General features: G+C 41.2%; 1 protein-coding gene across 7 annotated transcripts in view; it reads left to right on the forward strand.

Moving 5' to 3' along the window:
• The window catches only part of OSMR (oncostatin M receptor), a 93,626-nt gene that overhangs the window by 63,741 nt on the left and 7,059 nt on the right, over nucleotides 1-22,826 (forward strand). For all 7 annotated transcript variants that reach the window (XM_054489565.2, XM_054489562.2, XM_063664756.1 and 4 more), the window contains exons 10-15: nucleotides 11,837-11,913; nucleotides 13,136-13,358; nucleotides 15,912-16,091; nucleotides 17,456-17,560; nucleotides 18,727-18,900; nucleotides 19,514-19,681. In XM_054489565.2, coding sequence (XP_054345540.1) covers nucleotides 11,837-11,913; nucleotides 13,136-13,358; nucleotides 15,912-16,091; nucleotides 17,456-17,560; nucleotides 18,727-18,900; nucleotides 19,514-19,681 — 927 coding nt within the window. The remainder of the gene's footprint in view (nucleotides 1-11,836; nucleotides 11,914-13,135; nucleotides 13,359-15,911; nucleotides 16,092-17,455; nucleotides 17,561-18,726; nucleotides 18,901-19,513; nucleotides 19,682-22,826) is intronic.

A 22,826-nucleotide genomic window follows, 5' to 3' on the forward strand; every position in this document is an offset into this window, starting at 1 on the left:
ACTGAGCTGCGACTCACGTCCAGGCAGCCTGACACCAGAGCTCCACCCTTAACCAGAGCTCAGTTCTGTGTGTTCTCTCTCTTGGTGTTATTACAACCTCCAGATCTTGCTGATTCAAGTCCTGGCTATTTTAGTGCTAAAGGAAGGATTATACATATGTATTTTATTCTTCTTATTATTTGTGTATGGCAGCTGGCAGAACTCTTTCTGTTTCATTCTGGGAGGACCATTTTAAAGCAGTGACTCTAATTTGGGGGTGGTGGGCACCGCTAATCAGAATCCACACATGAGGATGGTCATTAGTCAGGTTCTACAGGCCTCCCCGCTTCCCTGGTGGTGCCTGCCCATCCTCAAGCCCATTGAGACTCCAGTAATTTTTCCTAGGGGTACAGGTTCCTCAATAATCTTTGTTCTGGAAGGCCCTGTTCCTGAGAGGAATGTTGCATTTTCCTCAGTGTGTTTTAGAAAAGAATTTTTATTATTTTGCTTTATGTTTTCTGGTTTTTTTTTTTGAAAATTTATTCCAACGTAACTAAAATTATGTAAGGGAAGATGGCAAAAGAATAGAGTTTCTTTTAGATGATAGTAATAATCTAACATCTTGAAAACACTTAACTTTGCTTTTGATGATGACAAGAAAATGAGATGAATCTACTGAAGGTGAACCTATAAGAATTTTTTATTACTTCTGATCGCACTTTGCTTAATGCTGGAAAACTCAAATGTTTATGTGTATTATAATCATGCTTAAGTATAATTATAGTGAGCAGACATTGAGTTAAATGAATTGATGGTACAAACGATGTTGTTTATAAAATACAGTGCTATCAACTGTATTGTAGCACTTTTTTGTTATAAATAGTAATTTACAAGCCAGCTGAAGATTTTGCATTGAGCTTAGATATTGTCCCTAAGTATTTCAATAAAGTTTTAAATTTAATATTGGCTTCTCCAATGACTTATTTAGCAAATTGAAATCTGCTTTAATAGATTTAAAAATATATGGCCACCTTTAACTTAAAGTATAAAGTGTCGAGTCAGCAACTAAAATAAAAAACTTAAATGTCAATTATTAGGCAAAAAAGATTATATTTTAATAAGATGGAGAGATACATTTTTATGTTATGTTCCAAAACAGTTCTTCTTTCAAAGAAATGTTCTGAATCAGATCAAAAATTACTTGTCCTCTCACAAACCAAAAACTAAAAAAAAAGAAAAGTTATTTTTTAATATTTGAAACACCTTAATTTTGTTAAATTTTGTTAATTTCATGACAGTTGCTATTTAACACTTTCACACTTAGCAGCCAAAATTTTTTTAAGCCATTTTAGTATGCAGAAATCATATTTAAAAAATAGAAGTTGGAGGTCCTAGCCAGAGGAATCAGGCAAGAGAAACACATCCCAAAAGGAAAAGAAGTCAAACTCTCTCTCTTGCTGATGATGTGATTCTATACCTAGAAAACCCTACATTAAGAGTGGACACAGGGAGACCGCAGATGCTGGGCTGAAGGGTCAGGAAGCTGCACACCCTACACAGGGTTATGAAGCACCCACACTCGTTCTTGGCCCCCAGCAACTCCTGGGGAAGGGGTTGAACAGGCGGCCTGCCCCTGCTGTGGACCTTTGGAATCCAGGCAGCAGGAAACCCCACAACCCTCATGGACAATTAGGCTGGCAGGAAGAGCTTCTTAGAGAGGTAGTAGGAATAGAGCTCCATCCTGGGCAGGGCCCAGAGGGTTTGGTGCAGAAACATCTGCAGTGGAGCATGGCCAGGGACACAAATCCCCCAAGCCTTGCTGTGCTCCTCTAGGAGACTTTGGCCATAGGGTGACCGTGAGACCTAGACAGAGGAGAATGGTCTTACCCATGAGATGGGGCCAGTCCAATCTGAGTGATCCTCTGTCTCCTGGCCACTCCTGAGGCTCCAGCCTCGCCACGCTGGCTGGAGTTGCAGCCTCAGATGCCCAACTAGGGTGCTTCCTAGGGGACCATATCATAGCTGCTTTGCTGGCAGATGGCACCTGACCATTGGAGAGCTCCAGCAGAGCAGCCCCTACTGACATGCATCAGCCCACCTGCAGCCTCCCCCATCCACGGCCTCCCCAATGCCACATTGCCAGTATGCACTTGTCCATGGTTACCCCACCACCACTTTGCCAGTGCACACGTGTGGGTGGACCTTGCCTCTTCTCCTCCAATGGCTTGTGTGTGCACATATCCCACTGCTGCAGTTGGCATAAGCACAACGTGTGGCCCTGCCTCCCCCTGGTGCTGCCATTTCTGGTGTGAAAGAGTGCGTGGACACCAGCAGCCCCACCCCCACTCCTGCCGACACTGCCACAAGCGTGAATGTGTGCACGGCCCCACAACCCCCCAACACCATCACTGGCACAAATGCATGCACAGACACCAGCAACTCTGCCCCTATCCCTGTGCTGCCACTGTGCCTGCTGCAAACCAGCACACAGACAACCACAGCCCTGCCTTCCCAGTGCCACCACAACTGCCGGTGTGAATGCATGCATGGATGCTGGCAACTCTACCCACCCCCACACTACCACTGCTGCCTGTGCAAACTCGTGCACAAAGACTGGTAGCCTCCTGCCTTCACCACTGCCAGCACCAGTGCCAGCACTGTCACTGGCACTTCTGCCCCTGCCTGCATCCCCCCCACCAGGGCACTTGCATGCAGGAACCCTGCAGCCCTACTCTCAGAGGTACCCCACCCCAGCTGATGCACATACAAACCACTGCACTGCCCTAGCTGCTGGCACATGTGAGTGAGCATGGATGCTGCTGCCACTACCCTGATGAAGTGCTTTGGCCTGCACCACTCATCGGAGTTTTGTGGCCAGCAGACTGAGAACACTTCAGCCCCTCCAATGCAGTAGGTTCCTAGCCTTGAGGGGCTAGAGAACAAAGGTGGGGGCCTGATACCAGTCCTGCAGAGTTAGAGCATGCAGACCAGGAGTGCTAAGCTGAGCTTTGGCCCCTTAAAATCTTCCAGATGGGAACCCAGTCAACTGAACCCACCTTATACCAAAATCAGATGTCCCCCAAGGACATCAAATAACATAAAACATAAAACAAAACAAAACAAAAACCCATCCAAAGGACAGCAACTTCAAAGACTAAAGGAACATCAGCCTACACAGATGAGAAAGGAACAATGCAAGAACTCAGTGGCAACTCAAAAAGCCAGAGAGTATCTTCTTACCTCCAAAGACCACACTAGCATCCTAGCAATGGTTCTTAACCTGTTCAAAATGACAGAATTAGAATTCAGAATATGGATAGAAACAAAGGTCATCAACATCCAAGAGAAAGTGAAAACCCAATCCAAGAAATCTAAGGAATACAACAAAATGATACAGGAGATAAAAGACAAAATGGCCATTTAAAGAAAGAATCAAACTGATCTGATAGAGCTGAATAATTCATTTCAAGAATTTCATAATAAAAATGCAAGCTGAGGAAAGAGTCTCAGCTCAAAGACCAGTTCTTCAATATAACTCAGTCAGACAAAAATAAAGAAAAATTATTATGTAAAGAGAACAAATCAACCACTCATTGGTGTTCTTGAAAGAGAGGGAGAGAAGGCAAGCAACTTGGAAAACTTATTTGAGGATATTATTCACAAAAACTTCCCCAGCCTCACTGGAGAGGACAACATTCAAATTCAGGAAATGCAGAGAACTCCTGTGAGGTACTATACAAGATGACCATCCCAAAGACACCATGTCTCCAAGACATAGTCATCAGATTCTTCAAGGTTGAAATGAAAGAAAAAATGTTAAAGGCAGCTAGGGAGACAGGGCAGGTCAACTACAAAGGGAACCCCATCATGCTAACAGTGGACTTTTCATCAGAAATGCTACAAACCAAAAGAGATTGGGGCCTATACTGAACATTCTTAAAAGAAATTCCAACCAAGAATTTCATGTCTAGCCAAACTAAGCTTCATAAGTGAATGAGAAATAAGATCCTTTTCAGACAAGCAAATGCTAAGGGAATTCACTACCATCAGACCTGCCTTAGAAGAGATCCTTAAGGAAGTGCTAAATATGAAAAAGGAAGTCCATTACCAACCACCACAAAAACAGACTTAAGTAATAGACCATTGACAGTATAAAGCAACCACGCAATCAAATCTGCATAATAACCAGCTAACAAGACAATGACAGGATCAAATCCATACATACCAGTATTAAACTTGAATGCACACGGGTTACATGCCCCAATTAAAAGGCACAGAGTGGCAAGCTGGAGAAAGAAGCAAGATCCAACTGTATGCTGTCTACAGGAGACCTGTATTACATGCAGTGACACCCATAGGCTCAAAGTAAAGGGATGCAGAAAAATCTACCAACCAAACAAAACAGAAAAAAGCAGGGATTACTATTCCAGTTTCTGTCAACATATATTTTAAACCAATAATGATCAGAAAAGACAAAGAAGGGCATTACATAATGGTAAAGGGTTCAATTCAACAAGAAGACTTAACTATCCTAAATATATATGCACCTAACACAGGAGCACCAGGATTCATAAAGTAAGTTCTTAGAGACTTACAAAGAGACTTAGATAACCACATAATAATAGTGGGAGACTTCAACATTTTGCTGACAGTGTTACATGAATTATCAAGGCAGAAAACTAACAAAGATATTAAGGACCTCAACTTGACACTTAACCAAATGGGCTTACAGAACTCTCCACCTCAAAACAAGTATACATTATTCTCATCTGCACATGGCATATACTCTAAAACTGACTACACAATTAGACAGAAAACAATCCTTAGCAAATTAAAAAAAAAAAAAACCAAAATAATACCAAACACACTCTCAGGCAACAGCACAATAAAAATAGAAATGAGTACGAAGAAAATTACTCAAAACCACCCAATTACATGGAAATTAACCTGCTCCTGAATGACTTTTGGGTAAACAATGAAATTAAGGCAGAAATTAAGAAATGCTTTGAAACTAATGAGAAGAAAGATAACAACATACCAGGATCTCCGAGACACAGCAAAGCCATGTTAAGAGTAAAGTTTTCGCTGGGTGCGGTGGCTCACGCCTGTATTCCCAGCACTTTGGGAGGCCAACGCGGGCAGATCACGAGGTCAGGAGTTTGAGACCAGCTTGGCCAATATGGTGAAACCCCATCTCTACTAAAAAATACAAAAATTAGCCGGGCGTGGTGGCATGTGCCTGTAGTCCCAGCTACTCGGGAGGCTGATGCAGGAGAATTGCTGGAACCCGGGAGGTAGAGGTTGCAGTGAGCTGAGATTGCATCACTGCACTCCAGCCTGGGTGACAAAGATCTCAAATTAACAACCCAACATCACACCTTGAAGAACTAGAGAAACAAGAGCAAACCAACACCAAACCTGTCAGAAGACAAGAAATAACCAAAATTAGAACTGAACTGAAGGAAATTGAGAAGCAAAAAACTATACAAAAGATCAACGAATCCAGGAGTTATTAAAAAGAATAAGTTTCATAGATCACGACCTAGACTAATAAAGAATAAAAGAAGATCCAAATAAACACAATCAGAAATGTTAGAGGACATTACCACTTGACCCCATAGAAATACAAAAACTCTCAGAGATTACTGTGAACACCTTTTTGGACACAAACTAGAAAACATACAGCCTGGAAACATACAGCCTCTCAAGATTGAACCAGGAAGAAATTGAATCCCTGGACAGACCAATAGTGAGATCTGAAACTGAATCAGTAACAAAAAGCCTAGGAACCAGAGAAAGCCCAGGACCAGATGCATTCACAGCCAAATTCTGTCAGAGGGATAAAGAGCTGGTACCATTCCTACAGAAACTATTCCAAAAAAACTGAGTTGGGGACTCCTCCCTAACTCATTCTGTGAGGCCAGCATCATTCTGACACCAAAACCTGGCAGAGACACAACAAAAAAGGAAACCTTAAGGTCAATATCCTTGATGAACATAGATGCAAAAATCCTCAACAAAATACTAGCAATCCAGATCCAGCAGCACATTAAAAAGCTAATCCACCACAATCAAGTAGGCTTTATCCCTGGGATGCAAGGTTGTGCCAGCATACACAAATCACTAAATGTGATTCATCACATAAACCGAACTAAAAAACTACACAATCATCTCAATATATGCAGAAAAAGCTTTTGATAAAATTCAATATCCATTCATGTTAAAAACTCTCAACAAACTACGTGTTGAAGGAACATACCTCAAAATAAGAGCCTAGATCTATGACAAATCCACAGCCAACATCATACTAAATGGGCAGAAGCTGGAAGCATTCTGCTTGAGAACCGGAATAAGACAAGGATGCCCACTCTCACTACTCCTATTCAATATAATATTGGAAGTCCTAGCCAGAGCAATCAGACACGAGAAAGAAATAAAAAGCATTCAAATAGAAAAAGAGGAAGTCAGAAGTCAAACTATCTCTGTTGGCAGGTGATATGATAGTATACCTAGAAAACCCCATAGTCTCTGCATAAGAGCTCCTAGATCTGATTAAAAAAAAAAAAACTTCAGCAAAGTTTCAGGATACAAGATCGATGTACAAAAATCAGTAGTATTTCTATATACCAATAAGATTTAAGCTGAGACCCAAGTCAAGAATGCAATCCCACTTTCGATACTCACATACACAAAAATACCTAGTAATACATTTAACCAAGGAGGTGAAAGATCTCTACAAGGAGAACTAGTAAACACTGCCAAAAGAAATCATATACGACACAAAGAAATAGAAAAATATTCCATGCTCATAGATTGGAAGAATCAATATTAAAATCACTGACTCCCCAAAGCAATTTACAGATTCAATGCTATTTCTATCAAACTATCAATGTTATTTTTCACAGAAATAGAGAAAAACTATTCAAAAAATTGATATGGAAACAAAAAAGAGTCTATATAGCCAAAGCATTTCTAAGCAAAAATGACAAAGCAATAGGCAGCACATTACCCCAGTTCAAACTATACTACAAGATTACAGTAACCAAAACATCATGGTACCAGTATAAAAACGGTCACATAGACCAATGAAGCAGAATAGAGAACCCAAAAACAAAACTACACACCTACAGCCATCTGATCTTCTACAAAGTCAACAAAAATAAGCAATGGGGAAAGGACTCCTAATATAATAGATGGTGCTGGGATAGCTGGCTAGCTATATGTGGAAGAATGAAACTAGACCTGTACCTTTCACCATGTAGAAAAAATTAACTCAAGATGAATTACAGATTTAAATGTAAGACCTCAAACTATAGGAATCCTAGAAGAAAACCTAGGAAACACCATTCTGGACATTGGCCTTGGGAAATAAAAATCGACAAGTCAGACCTAATTAAACTAAAGAGCTACTGAACCACAAAAGATACTATCAAAAGAGTAAGCAACAACCTACAGAATGTGAGAAACTATTTGTAAACTATGCATCTGACGAACACCTAATATCCAGCATCTATAAGGAACTTAAACAATTCAACAGGCAGAAAGCAAACAACCCCATTAAAAAGTGGGCAAAAGGGCCAGGCGTAGTGGCTTATGCCTGTAATCCCAGCACTTTGGGAGGTCGAGGCGGGAGAATCACGAGGTCAGGAGATTGAGACCATCCTGGCTAACATGGTGAAACCCCATCTCTACTAAAAATACAAAAAAATTAGCCGGGCGTGGTGGTGGCTGCCTATAGTCCCAGCTACTCGAGAGGCTGAGGTGGAAGAATGGCATGAACCCAGGAGGCGGAGCTTGCAGTGAGCAGAGGTCGTGCCGCTGCACTCCAGCCTGGGCAACAGAGTGAGACTCCATCTCAAAAAAAAGAAAAAAAAAGGGTGAAAGACATGAACAGAGAGTTCTGAAGACATACAAGCAGCCACAAAACATTTAAAAATGCTCAACATCCCCAATCATCAGAAAAAGTCATATCAAAATCACAATGAGACACCATCTCACACCAATCAGAAAGGCTATTTTTAAAAATCTTTGCATGTTGTTACTGTTTTTATTCTTTAGCTACCTCAGGTAGCTTCTGTAGCAGTCAGCACCACTGCCCTGCTAGACCTTCTCTAAGTATTAAAAGCCAACGTTCTTACAAGAACGTTTTTACACAGAAGGAGGTGTTACACAAAAAGGGGGAAGGTTAAGCTACTGTATGCATTTGTTTGCAATGTGTCATCTCACAGAACTCATCCCTGTAACCCCATCAGGGCAGGAGCCTTCTTCACATGTCTTCATAATATTTCCAAAGGGAGGCCATTTTCCACAGTGCTTCAGCTCTCAAATGCAAGTGGAGCCTGACATAATAAAACTCTGTTTTCATTTCAACCATGATGCATGGAATATATTCCATGTGTATTAATAGGTTGTAACAGTTTTCTAGGGCTTTAATAACACAGTACCACAGACTGAAGGACTTTAACAAGAGAAATTTAGTGTCTCATAATTATGGAGGCTAGAAATCTGACATCAAGCTGTTGGCTGAGGTTTTTTCTCAGAGGCCACTCTCTTTGGCTAGTAGATGGTCATCTTCTATGTCTGCTCACAGGGTATTCTCTTGAGCTTCTCTATGCATCTACTGCCTTTTCTAATGAGGACAGAAGTCAAAATGGCTATTACTAAAAAGTCAAAAAGCAACAGATGCTGGGCAAGCTGCAGGGAAAAGGGAACACTTATATGCTGTTGGTGGGAATATAAATTAGTTCAACCTTCGTAAAAAGCAGTTTAGAGATTTCTCAAAACAGAGCTACTGTTCCACCCAGCAATCCCATTACTGGGTATATATTCAAAGGAAAATAAATCATTCTACCAACACGCATATGTTCATCACAGCACTATTCACCATAGCAAAGACATGGAATCTACCTAGGTGCCCATCAATGGTGGATTGGATAAAGAAAATATGGTACATATACACCATGGAATACTACACAGCCATAAAAAAATAATGAAATAATGTTCCTCCCAGCAACATGGATGTAGCTGGAGGCCATTATCCTAAGCGAATTAATGCAGGAAGAGAAAATCCAATACTGCATGTTCTCACTTTTAAGTGGGAACTAAACATTGGGTATTCATGAAAATAAAGATAGAAACAATAGACTCTGGGGACTACTAGAACGGGAAGGAAGGGAGGGGGCAAGGGTTGAAAAACTAACTGTTGGGTTCTATGCCCACTATTTGGGTGATGGGATCATTCATATTCCAAACCTCAGCATTGCAAAATATACCCATGTAACAAACATGCACATGTACTCCCTGACTCTAAAATAAAATTATAAAAAGAAGAGTTTCTAGGAAGTATTTTTAAAAGTATTTCAAAGGAACATAAAATGTAATAGGGAGGGATATGATTCACTAAAGTTTGATTATTAACTACTGAATGATGAAGTATTGACTATGGTTTCACATGAATGAGTTATATGGAAATATGCTAAATTACTTTCAAGAACATAATAGCATGCACAAAGAAGTCTGGAGGTTAAAGTAGCACTCAGGTGATGGACTTTGAATTTGTGTTTTCATAACCAAACTCTAATTTAATGAAATCACAATTTCTCAAAAATTTGACAGCACTGGGATATATATTTTGAAATATAGTAAACCCTATCAATGATAGTAGACTGGTAAACATTTAGTAAATACTGATTTGCACCTTCCAAAAAGGATGTTTTTCTCTGATTAAAATAAAGTTTGTGATTTGGCAAACTGAGAGTTGGAAGAAAAGTTGGAAGAGTTGGAAGAAAAATAATTCATATAAAGTTAAAGAACCTACTGATAAGTAATTTGGATTTTATATCATCACTCTAAAATGGAATCTGGACTATTAAACCATTAGATTATTAAACTAACAACTCTATATCACATTTTGTATTTAAATTGATTTTTGTTATCACAAAAGTTATTTAGGTTTGTAGCAGTGCTACTAACTCTCTTAATTAGATACTTGAATTTAATTCAGTTATTTTTATTAGGGGCTATGCTAAAATATTCAAGCTATCTTTAAGAATTAAAGGGAAGTTTCAAAGTAAACATTAAAAATAGAAGTCATATGAAACATGCTATAGTTGTATTTTCAAATTCAGAAAGCTGAAGCAGCACGTTCACAAAATGTGATTGAGTAGAGAGATGAAGATGTTTTTTAAGTCTGGATTTAAAAATGAGATACGCTGTTCGGGCTCAGTTGCAGAATGACATCAATATCTGTGAGTCCCTTTCTTGTTTGTCTCCATGGATGTGCTATAATTGGGTCATCTATATCTTCAGCAGTTAAAGCCTGATATTTCTTGTGGCTTATGAATGTTTTAAATTCTCTTTTGACTACTTCTTGTTGTACTATTCTTGTGAAGTTCATACCATGACAAAATTGTATCAGTAGTAAATTTGATTCTATGTGGAATACAGAGTATTACATAAATCCAACAAAACAATTTACAAACGAAAAGACGTACTCATCTTAATAGGACTTTCATAGTATTTTTATCAATCAATGATTAAAATGTGTGCCTTTTTAAGATTTTAAAATAAATTGCATTGATTTCATTATTTTTCCATTGCTGAGATTTTTTTAAATGAGAATTTTGTTGAACTTGTCATGCAAGCTGAGCCTTCAGTTGACCATCCATTTTCTAAAGATGAATAATGGAATGACCAGACCTTAACTACCTTGAGTTCAAATCTTGGCTTCACTTTTACTTTCACCTGGGTGATTTGAGAAATTAACTTACTCCCTCTGGGTCTTAGTTTCCTTATCTAGAGAATGGGGTAAATAATCATACCTGCCCCATAGAATTGTTATGAGGATTAAATGAGTTAATATATGCAAAACATTTGGAACTGGGCTGGCATCTAGTAACCCCTCTATAAATATTAGCTATTATTATGTGTAAAAGGGATTCCCTAAATGGTTTTATACATAGGTACCCAGAATTGGCTTGGATTTAAAGACCTTTCCTTATGATAAGCTGGTTGAGCAAATGCAGATTTAGATGCAAAATCAATCAGTCAATCCGTTTACAAAGATTTCTGAGTGAGGGATGGAGACAAGAAAAGATTGGGACATTGAAGCAGGTTGTTTTCTGAGTTCCTTTGAAGTTTGGTTTTTATTCATTCAAACAGTTTGTAGAGCTTTCACGAGCCAGGCCCTGAGGCAGACGCTAGAGTTTCAAAACCCTTGGCCCCAGGGATTCTATGGTTTATTGACAGAGAGACAAGGAAGCACACTATTCTAAAGCAGCATGGTGAGAGCCACGATAGAAGAAATGCTGGGTGCTGCAGGTGCCTCAAGTGTCCACAGCAAGCAGGTGACCCAGGCACAGGCAAGGTGCTGGGAGGAGGAGTGGGATGAGGCCTTCCCAGTGGAGGGAGACCAGCACTCCAGTGAGCGGGCCAGCCATGGGTATCATGAAACGTGAGGAAGAACGCATCCTGCTCCTAGCGGGCTCCCCATCACTGTGTCTCTATCCATGACAGATGGGGCAAGGAAGTAGCAAAGGTCTGCTGCCTAGAAAGTCAAAAAAAGGGAAAATTTACCTAACTCATCTGGAATTGGTCTAATGGACAAATTATTCCAATGTTTATAAAGGCTTTCAGAGGCAGCTGACCTTTTTATAAAGCACTGTACTGTGTGCACCTAGTGAGGAGTGAGCAGTGTGGCTGTGGACCAGTGGGTAGAAGCCATAGAGAGTGAAAAGGGGAGAGGCAAGCCTCGGGTTGGACAGATAATTGTCATGTCCTTGACCATCCTGGAAAAAGGTTGAGCATATTGCTTTACGTACATATTGTGACTCAAGAACTTTTCTTTGGTTAATTTCAGCTCCCTCAGAGGCCCCTGATGTCTGGAGAATTGTGAACTTGGAGCCAGGAAATCATACTGTGACCTTATTCTGGAAGGTAAGATGTGCAGATTCCAAAAGCCCGATTGTTTCCAAAAGCCACATTTGTGGAAACAAATGTGTTTTCCTCTGGAGAACTGTGGATTGGTTCAGTGTCCCAACTGGGAGGGATCTTCACGTTCATCCAGTAGAATTTCTTACCTAGTAGAGGAATCCCACTCCACTCCTTTGACAGCTCATGCAACTGACAGCCAGTTCTGATTGGTAGAACCTTCTTCTCTGCAACTTCAACTCAGGCCAGCCCTGACTCTTGCAGGGCCCAGGGCAAAGATGTAAGTAAACAACCACATATGATAGTTAAAAGTTACACATATTTAAATAGTCATACTATTTATATTTAAAAATTATAAATCAAGCTTAAAAATTGTAATATAAAATAAATTTTATCCTTCTATCTTGCCTAATACACCTTCATGACAACCTGGAAGGCCAGGTTTGTATTATAAACTCTGTGATGCGTCAGTTTCACACTGAAACATGGTGATCCTGGGAGAGTTGGCTCCGGTCTCAACCTACCCCACTTTTTTTTTCACCTTTTAGTTTGGCACACTTTGCAAGAATCTCTGTGCACAGACATGTGGGCATGCCAGTCTGCATGTCTGGGTTCTGTCCACAACCCAAGCAGATAGCCACTCCCAGCCCACTCTCAGGGCTGGTGGTACACATGCCAGGGGGAGGGGAGGCCTGAGGAACAGACCCCAGAAGTGGGCTTGGGACTATGTGGGCAAGAATTTCTCTGCAAACTGAGGATCTTCCAGAGGAGGGCTCTGGGTATGGAGAGCAGCTAATCCCTGTACAGCTGCATGGGGACAACACAGCTGGAGGTGGAATGAGGCCAGTACCCAGGCTCCTCCTGCAGGGTCCCAGGGTGGTGCTGTTTGTACTCATTGCTTTTCTGCCCTTGACTACCCCTCACATTCTTTTTTCCACTAGGTTAAAGAGTCTATTCCTTGTGATTCTGACCTGAGCACTCTTCTCGGGACACATGATGCTCTTGAGGCTCTTATCTCCAAATGATCCTCTTATGTACTCACCTTCAGTTAGATTTGAATGTCTGATTTCAGACTTGGTTGAGAGAGTTATTTTCTCTATTAAGCTGTTTGAATTTTCTGGTGTGTGTGTATATAAAGGAGTTGAGGGACAGAAAAGATGAAAAAGGAGTTGTACAAATTCCTTTCAATTAAAACCCATTTAAAAATGTTTATCAATATTTTTTTCAGCCATTATCAAAACTGCATGCCAATGGAAAGATCCTGTTCTATAATGTAGTTGTAGAAAACCTAGACAAACCATCCAGGTCAGAGCTCCATTCCATTCCGGCACCGGCCAACAGCACAAAACTAATCCTCGACAGGTGTTCCTACCAAATCTGTGTCACAGCCAACAACAGTGTGGGTGCTTCTCCTGCTTCTGTAATAGTCATCTCTGCAGACCCTGAAAGCAGTGAGTTTGTTTTTCATTTTGCTTTGTTTTTATTCTCTAGGAAAATGTTGATGATGTTATTAAGTAGTGATGGATAAATTGAGAAAACAATAACTTAGGAAGACAAAATGTCTAGTCACCAAACAGTCATTTTCTTTTGGGCCAGGAGTGTCAACATGTTTCAGTGGGACAGTCCCCTCAGTGTGGGGAGAAGGAGACTTCAGCCATGGCTCAGGACATTTCCGTCCAGGGGATTCTTCAACATACATGGGAAATTATCTCAAATTTATTCAAGTAAATGCAACCCCAACAAACAGTCACCACTGAGAGTTGGAGTTACCGTTTATGATGTTTGTGGCTTGTGAAATAGGAATTGCGTTTACTATTTTGTAAAAAGTGTTGTCAGTCTTTGCACCTGGAAAGAGTCCATGAACATTTCCAGAGATCATCAGAACTGGCATCAACTTTCACCAGGGGCTCTGCCAACTTTGTAGAATAAAAGATAATAACTGGCTAATCTCTTGCCTATGAAAGAGCAAACAAGGTGGAATGCCCTTACATGCCAAATCAATAGTGATATTAATTTCCTTCTTAGCCATAAAAAGAGTCAACCCCACAGTTACATGCTATGAGATGATACACACATGGGCATACATAATGTAGTTGGCAAGTGGCATCCTGGGATCATTCATGAACCTTGCAGTAATATTACCCTTCAGTTCCTGCTATTAAAATTTCCAGACCCTTGTAGGTTCTATAGTATGTATTTATTCAAGTTCAGCTTAAATTTGGGTTGAGCTGGATTAGAGGATGTTGTTGTTTTGTTTTATTTTTATGTTTTTAAAAGAACTATCCAGTATATATCACATGAGGAAAAGAAATTATATTGTGCCATAGAAGAATAACCAACCTAAATTGGTTTAGGAGTTGTTTAGTGTAACGTTTGCTTTCTGAAGAACTATATTAGAGAAAAAAGTTATATTCTGACTTCATTAGGATGGGAACAGGAAAAGGGGGCATTTCATTCAGCCTCGGGGAGCTGGTACTGGCCTCTTCTGAGGAAGGGAGAGACCAGTTCAAAGCAACACTGCTGAGAGCAATTATGTATTTTGGGGTCTCCTACCATATCCTCCATCCACATGCCCTGCCTTCAGATCCCTAGACCTTCTGGTGAGAGGCTCCAGCTAGCTATCCTTAAGTGTTCCTTGTTTCTACATCACCAGTATGTATAAAGTCACTCACGTACTATGAGAAAACCAGTAAGGTTAAGCCAATTCACACTAGGGTGCGAGTGACTGACAAAAAGATTCCCCTACTCTTTGATCTACCTCCATCTCTCAAAACATATTTTCAGTTTAAAGAAGCAGCTTTCTAAGAGTTTCAACCCTGGGTTTGGAGTGAAATTGTACTAAGTATCAATAAGTCAAGTGAAAAATGTCAGCCTTAATATGTGAGGGGCATTTGTCTGCTTGAAGGTGGAAGGCAGGGAAGCCATGTGGCTGGGATCTATAAAGCCCTCATGGGCTTTTAGCTTATACCTAGGGCTATGCATTCCTTTGGGTGCCCCCAGCTGGATGATATTTTGATGCCCTATCAAAATGAATCAGTGGTTTTCACACCACTATTCAGTTGTAATTAGAATTGCCAGGTAAAATACAGGATGCCCAGTTAAATGTGAATTACAGACAAACAATAAACAAGTTCTTAGTGTAAGTCTCTGGAAAGAGGAGAAGTTCTCATGCCTCAAGGTTAAGGTATATCCCTGTTGGAACTCAGTAGAACTGGTAGTCCCCTGAGGCCATGTTATCCTTTTTCCAGTTGTCAGACATCAGGAAACCTACTTTAACATATAAAATATATTGACATGGCAGTATTAGTTGTAAACTGTGTACATATCCTTATATAACCCAACTTTTTATATACCTGAATATTTTCTTCTTTTTTGTCTTCTACTCAATTCCTACCTGTAACACATCTCAGAAGCAGTATTTAGTTCAGGAGCAACTGATGTTATTGTGGGAGAATTAGCCTGCATTAGTTATTCATTCAACAGGTATTTTTTGAAGCAGATCCAGTACCCAATACCAGATTCTAGATTAAGGATCAACAAATTGTGTGGTAAAGGGGCAGATAGCAAACATTTTTGCAGGTCATATAGTCTCCATTACATATTTTATTATATGCCTTCTTTGTTGGTTTATTTGTATTTTTACAACCCTTAAAATGTCTTAGAACCATTCTTAGCTCAAGGGTCATATGAAAACAGCCCTCAGAGGCTGGAATCATCCTCCTGGTGGTAGTTTGCTGAGCCCTGTCCTAGGTGCTGAAGTCTGGTTGGGCTTCAGAAGGTCAACATGATGGGCATCTGAAGGGCAGATGTGAATATTTGCTGGGAAGTAAGAGACAAGAACTCACCCATGAAAACATCCCCCACCCAAGCACCTGTAACTATTGAAGTGGAGGTCTGTTACCTACTAGATACAGTGCATGTATGTATTTACTTTCTACCTTACACACTTAAAACAATTTACAGTTAATTAAATCTGGAGCATTGCTCTATTTGTTTATATACAGAAGATGTTGAGGAAGAAAGAATTGCAGGCACAGAGGGTGGATTCTCTCTGTCTTGGAAACCCCAACCTGGAGATGTTACAGGCTATGTTGTGGACTGGTGTGACCATACCCAGGATGTGCTCGGTGATTTCCAGTGGAAGAATGTAGGTCCCAATACTACAAGCACAGTCATTAGCACAGGTAAGAAGAATCTTCCATATCATCGCATTGCTATATTCACCTTGAAGAAAATTCAAGTGGGATTTCTGGACTACTTCACAGACTTTGACTGTGCTAAGCTAATAATTTTGAAATGACAAATCCAGCATGGGTGTTAGGAGTTCAGATGTTACAAGAATATGTTCTAAAACTTGACCTTTAAATCTACTTTTGCAGAGAATATCTGCACATGAGGTGGGAATTGATTTTCATGATTTTCATAAACTTGTTTCTTTAAATTAGTGCATAGTCTCAAATGGCAGAGGGACATTATTATAACAGTTGTCCAGAGAGCTTTTACAAAAGCAGAGACTTGCGTGTATTTGGAAGATGTTTAGGACATATAGTTGATGAGAATCGATCATCAACTTCAGTTTCAATAGAACATGTAGAACTTGTTCTCTTACCTCCCACATTGGATTTGTAATGTGAAGATTGCTAGTTTAGCAGTCAGAGGAGTACTGGTTTGTGTGGCTTGAGCTGGAGGGGTGGGTGACGCCATCTACTGGGCTCAGGGAAAGGTGTGGGAAATGTCCCTGTTCAGAGGGTGATCAAGGTTCTGCCAATTTCCGTGGTATGATGGGTTGTGGAAGGAGATTGCAGAGGTACAAGTGTAATGGGGAAATGAGGAAGTGGAAGCAAAGCTTTCAAGACTATTGGCTTTAATGGGAAGAGGGAAGATAAGTAACTGGAGGGGGATTTGGAGCCAAAGAAGGGCTTGGTTTTCTATGTCTGGTCTGATTCTGCACCCAGTTGTATGCATATGGATACAGGCATGTTTGAGAACTCTTGCTTCAAAGAACACTGCAGAGGCCAGTCCCTGCAGGCTTTGCTGGAGACAAGACAGTGGGGCCAGGTGTTTGCAACATGGAGGACTCCAAGGCTTCATGGAAGGAGGGAATATGGTGGGGATTAAATACAAAATTCCTGAAAGCCAATTATTAGGGGAGCCCAAATTTATTTTTCATTCTTTTTTGGGGGGTGTGGTGGGGGACGGACTGTTGCTGTGTTACCCAGGCTGGAGTGCAGTGGCTTGATCTCAGCTCACTGCAACCTCTGCCTGTTGGGTTCAAGTGAGTCTCTTGCCTTAGCCTCCCCGGTAGCTGGGATTACAGGCGCCCGCCATTACATCTGGCTAATTTTTCCATTTTTAATAGAGACAGGATTTCACCATGTTGGCCAGGCTGGTCTCCAACTCCTGGCCTCAAGTGATCCGCCTGCCTCGGCCTCCCAAAGTCCTGGGATTTCAGGCGGGAGCCAACGTGCCATGCCTTTTCATTCTTTTTCTTTTCAGAATTAGGAAACGTCATTCTGTTATTAAAAGTCTGTTGACTTTTTTTCCCTAGATGCTTTTAGGCCAGGAGTTCGATACGACTTCAGAATTTATGGGTTATCTACAAAAAGGATTGCTTGTTTATTAGAGAAAAAAACAGGATACTCTCAGGAACTTGGTAAGTTTAAAGCATTTAATGTGTCCCATGTGCAGACTTGCTCAGAACAATTCACAGATTCCTAGCTTTGGGTTTAGGAAGATGTCAGCACCATACCCAATTTTTGGTATCCCATTTATTCTAGCAATTGGGTTTTTAAAATTATTTTTTAATCATACAAACAAAACATTTTCATTAATTCTCATTGCTAAGTCTCTCCCTTTCTTCCTTTTTTCAGTCTCTTATACCCTATGTGAATAATCATCATTTTAGCTGAATCTTTGTCCAAATCCATAATAATGGTTTGTAAATGAAGTCTTAAAGATAGGATGCTGGAATCAAAGGGTTTCAACTTTTAAAATATTTTTTTCATTCCTTTCATAATTTTTAAGACTTTGCATACATGTTGTGAAATCACCCCCTAGAAATGTTACCACTGTCCCACCAGCAGTGGAGGGGATTTTTGATCCTCCCATGGGCTTGCTTATTCCCCTTCTTTAGCTGGGTGCTTGATTGTTCGCACAGATCAGACCAGTTCTCAGGGGTTCTTCCTTTAGCAGGAGTGGATCCACGGTTTACAGTTGGCTCAGAGCAGGCGGAAGGTGTGTGACCTTGTGCACACGGTCCAAGTGTGCATAAGCGTGTGTGGGAAAACAGCCTCAGCAAAGCCTTCAAAGTAAACATTCCTGGATTGTTTTTCAGTGACACTTGGATAACTATGCACTGCCACAACCTGGGAACTAGAGTTCATCAAATCCCCCCACTTGCCTCTTTGAACATAATTCTTCCACTTCCTTCCTTCTTCCTCACTTTAGTAGGTTCTCTGGTTGAGTCTTTTCTCAAACACTGTTTCGAATTCAAGAACAGAATTAAGTCTCTTTTTTTTTAGACTTTAGTTTGTTTTATTTTTTGGGGGGGCTATGTGAGCTTGTGCAAGTTATTTAGTCTCTGGGTGTCCATTCTTCATCTGTAAAAGGCAAGACTTGAACAAGATTGCTCAACTCCTTCACAGCTCTTATAAACTATATCAAGGCACAAATCCTCTAGAGAAACAGATAAAACTCCTTAACTGGGCATAAACTGTTACAATCTCCGGAGCTGGCTATGGTTCTTCTATTAGTTGACATGAATATTCTTAGACTGTTTCCAAATCATGACTTTTCTCTTATCCCAACTTCTTTTCCTAGCTCCTTCAGACAACCCTCACGTGCTGGTGGATACGTTGACATCCCACTCCTTCACTCTGAGTTGGAAAGATTACTCTACTGAATCTCAACCTGGTTTTATACAAGGGTACCATGTCTATCTGAAATCCAAGGCGAGGCAGTGCCACCCACGATTTGAAAAGGCAGTTCTTTCAGGTGACATCTATTTTTAATTTGTTTATTTATTCTTTCAAGATCTCATTATTTGAAATCATTGAAAATAATGGCTGCCATCTCAGACTGTGGCCAGGCTGAATTCCTTTCTTGCATGGCTTTATACTGAAAAGGTGTTTGGGTGTTCTTAAGCAAATTAGTAGGGTGAGCAAGATGGTGGGGGCAGGGCAGCATTTTAACTTACTTAAAAAACAATATGACTTGGTATTTTTAGAAGCATCTGAAGCACCACTAGCTCCTTAACAAATCCTGGCCTTTATGAAACTTTCCTCTTTTTTCTTTCTCTTTATTGAGCATTGTTCCAATTTATTTTTAAGCCCCTTGCAAGCTCTTACTGTTTCTTGCAGATTTGTATGCTTTGGCTGGATCACTAGTACGCCTTGTTCAGTGGATTTTTTGCTTTTTGTGCCGTCTCCTGAACATTTTACCCGGTGTGCCCATGGTGATGAAATTATGATTTGATTTTTGTTTGGTATAAACATGTTGGTGGTGCTAAGTTAACAAGAGCATTAGTGTCCAACTCTCTCACAAGATGTTTACAACGCTTTTAATAAAATATTTTTTTCCTTGAAAAAAAAAATTTAAAAAATCACAGATGGTTCAGAATGTTGCAAATACAAAATTGACAACCCGGAAGAAAAGGCATTGATTGTGGACAACCTAAAGCCGGAATCCTTCTATGAGTTTTTCGTCACACCATTCACTAGTGCTGGTGAAGGCCCCAATGCTACGTTCACGAAGGTCACGACTCCGGATGAACACTGTGAGTTTTCCCAAATCAAAGTTCTTCCCTTAGGAGTTTCTGGGAAACTAACAAATTACAGAAGTGTTGACTTAGGCTTTGTCTAGATCAGGAATTTTCAAACTTTTCTTCTCCCCATCACACGTCCCTCTTTCTCTTGATGAAACCCTTTGTGTCACAAAAAAAGTGTTGCACAGACTCTCACTATATAAAACAGATACAAATAGAGGTAATCTGTCTGATTAAGGCCTAAAATCTTCCTTCTGCCTCCCTCAGTGGCCCTTGAGACAGTTCTCTGGAACTCAGTCTCACAGTCCTGTATGTAGTTTGAAAATCACAGATAGCATATTTTAGTGCTGACATCAGAAGAGCCACAAGCCTTCTGTCTAGAGAAGAGTGGTGCTGGCTTTCTCAGCAGAATTGTTCTCTGCAGCTAGCTTTCCTCTGGCTCGTTTCCCTCAGTGGCAAACGAATTGCTTCTTGACTCTGTTAGGGCCTCCAGGGACAATTAGAGATGGGCGCAGTGGGGTGGGAATTGAGCAGGGGAATGGAATACTTGCTCACAAACTACCTGTTTGCATATTTGGGTGGGAAATGGTGAGGTGGAGAAATAGATCTTTTCAAAAATGCATTTGGCTTGAAAGATGAAGTAAGAGGGAAGGGAGAAAAACAGAACTGGTTGATGGAAAAATTTATTCTCATGGCAAACCCTGACAACCAATAAACAGGAATGTGGTGAGAGAAAATAGATACTGATGGAAGAAAGAGGAGAAAAGAATATCTTCAGTGAGGGGATCATAGAAGATCCTGGAAGGCACCCATGAAAAGCAAATAGATTCAAAAGGCTTGCCTGAAGTTACCAACTTTCCTTAATGTATGGTGCCCTCACTGAAGCTGCAGCTGTAGAGATGGGCACATCCTGTTGGACTGCTGACCCTGGAGTGCCGTGACTGGTGATTCAGATACACATGGCTGCAGTGGCAGTGTATTAGTCCGTTCTCACATTACTATAAAGAACTGCCTGAGAGTGGGTAATTTATAAAGGAAAGAGGTTTAATTGACTCACAGTTCCACATGGCTGGGGAGGCCTTAGGAAATTTACAATCATGGCAGAAGGGAAAGCCAACACATCCTTCTTAACATGGCGGAAGGAGAGAGAAGTGCTGAGCAAAGGGGAAAAGCCACTTATAAAACCATCAGATCTTGTGAGAACTCACCCACTCATGAGAACAGCATGGGGGTAACTGCCGCCATGATTCAATTACATCCCATGGGGTCCCTCCCAGGACACATGGGGATTATAGGAGCTAAAATATAAGATGAGATTTGGGTGGGGATACTGCCAAACCATATCATTCCACTCCTGGCCCCTTCCGAATCTCATGCCCTCATATTTCAAAACACAATTATGCCTTTCCAACAGTCCCCCAAGGTCTTAGCTCCTTCCGGCATTAACCCAAAAGTCCAAGTCCAAAGTCTAATCTGAGACAAGGCAAGTCCCTTCTGCCTATGAGCCTGTAAAATTTAAAGCAAGTTAGTTGTTTCCTAGATACAATGGAAGTACAGGCATTGGGTACATACACCCATTCTAAATGGGAGAAATTGGCCAAAACAAAGGAGCTGCAGGCCCCATGCAAGTTTGAAATCCAATAGGGCAGTCATTAAACCTTAAAGTTCCAAAATTATCTCCTTTGACTCCATGTCTCACATTCAGGCCATGCTGATGCAAGAGATAGGCTCCTGTGGTCTTGGACAGTTCCATCCCTGTGGCTTTGCAGGGTACAGACTCCTTCTGGCTGCTTTCATGGGCTGGCATTGAGTGTCTTGGCTTTTCTAGGCACATGGTGCAAGCTGTTGGTGGATATACCATTCTGGGGTCTGGAGGACGGTGGCCCTCTTCTCACAGCTCCACTAGGCAGTGTCCCACTGGGGACTCTCTGTGGTGGCTCCAGCCCCATATTTCCCTTCCACACTGCCCTAGCAGAGGTTCTCCATGAGGGCTCTGCCCCTGCAGCAAACTTCTGCTTGGACATGCAGGCATTTCCATATGTCCTCTGAAATCTAGGCGGAGGTTCCCAAACCTCAATTCTTGCCTTCTGTGCACCCACAGGCTCAACATCACATGGAAGCTGCCAAGGCTTGGGGCTTGCACCCTCTGAAGCAATGACCTCTTTTAGCCACAGCTGGAGCTGAAGCAGCTGGGATGTAGGGCACCATGTCCTGAGGCGGCACAGAGCAAGGGGGCCCTGGGCCCAGCCCAGGAAACCATTTTTCCCTACTAGGTGTCTGTGCCTGTGATGGCAGGGGTGGCCATGAAGACCTCTGACATGACCTGGAGACATTTTCTCCATTGCCTTAATGATTAACATTTGGCACCTTTTTCAGATACACGTGGCTGTAAATATGCATTATTTATGCATATTTATGCAGCTGGCTTGAATTTCTCTTCAAAAAATGGGTTTTTCTTTAGTATTGCATGATCAGGCTGCAAATTTTCTAAACTTTTTTGCTCTGCTTCCTCTTGAATACTTTGCTGCGTAGAAATTTCTTCTGCCAGATACCCTAAATCATCTGTCTCAAGTTCAACGTTCCACAGATCTCTAGGGCAGGGGCAAAATGCTACCAGTCTCTTTGCTAAAGCATAACAAGAGTCACCTTTGCTCCAGTTCCTGACAAGTTCCTCATCTCCATCTGAGCCTGGACTTCCACCTCAGCCTGGACTTCATTGTTCATATCACTGTCAGCATTTTGGTCATATCCATTCAACAAGCCTCTAGGAAGTTCCAAACTTTCCAACATCTTCCTGTCTTCTGAGCCCTCCAAGTCTCTAAGAAGTTCCACATCTTCTTCTCTTCTTCTGAGCCCTCCAAACTGTTCCAGCCTCTGCCTGACACCCAGTTCCAAAGTCGCTTCCACATTTTCAGGTATCCTTATAAGCAGCACCCCACTCCCTCAGTACCAATTTACTCTATCAGTCCATTCTCTACTGCTATAAAGAACTGCCCGAGACTGGGTAATTTATAAAGGAAACAGGTTTAAGTGGCTCACGGTTCTGCATGGCTGAGGAGGCCTCACGAAACTTATAATTATGGCAGGAGGGGAAGCAAACACGTCCCTCTTCACATGGCGGCAGGAGAGAGAAGTGCCGAGCAAAGGGGGAAAAGCC

This window comes from Pongo pygmaeus, chromosome 4 (genome assembly GCF_028885625.2).
Source record: "Pongo pygmaeus isolate AG05252 chromosome 4, NHGRI_mPonPyg2-v2.0_pri, whole genome shotgun sequence".
Taxonomy (NCBI): domain Eukaryota; kingdom Metazoa; phylum Chordata; class Mammalia; order Primates; family Hominidae; genus Pongo; species Pongo pygmaeus.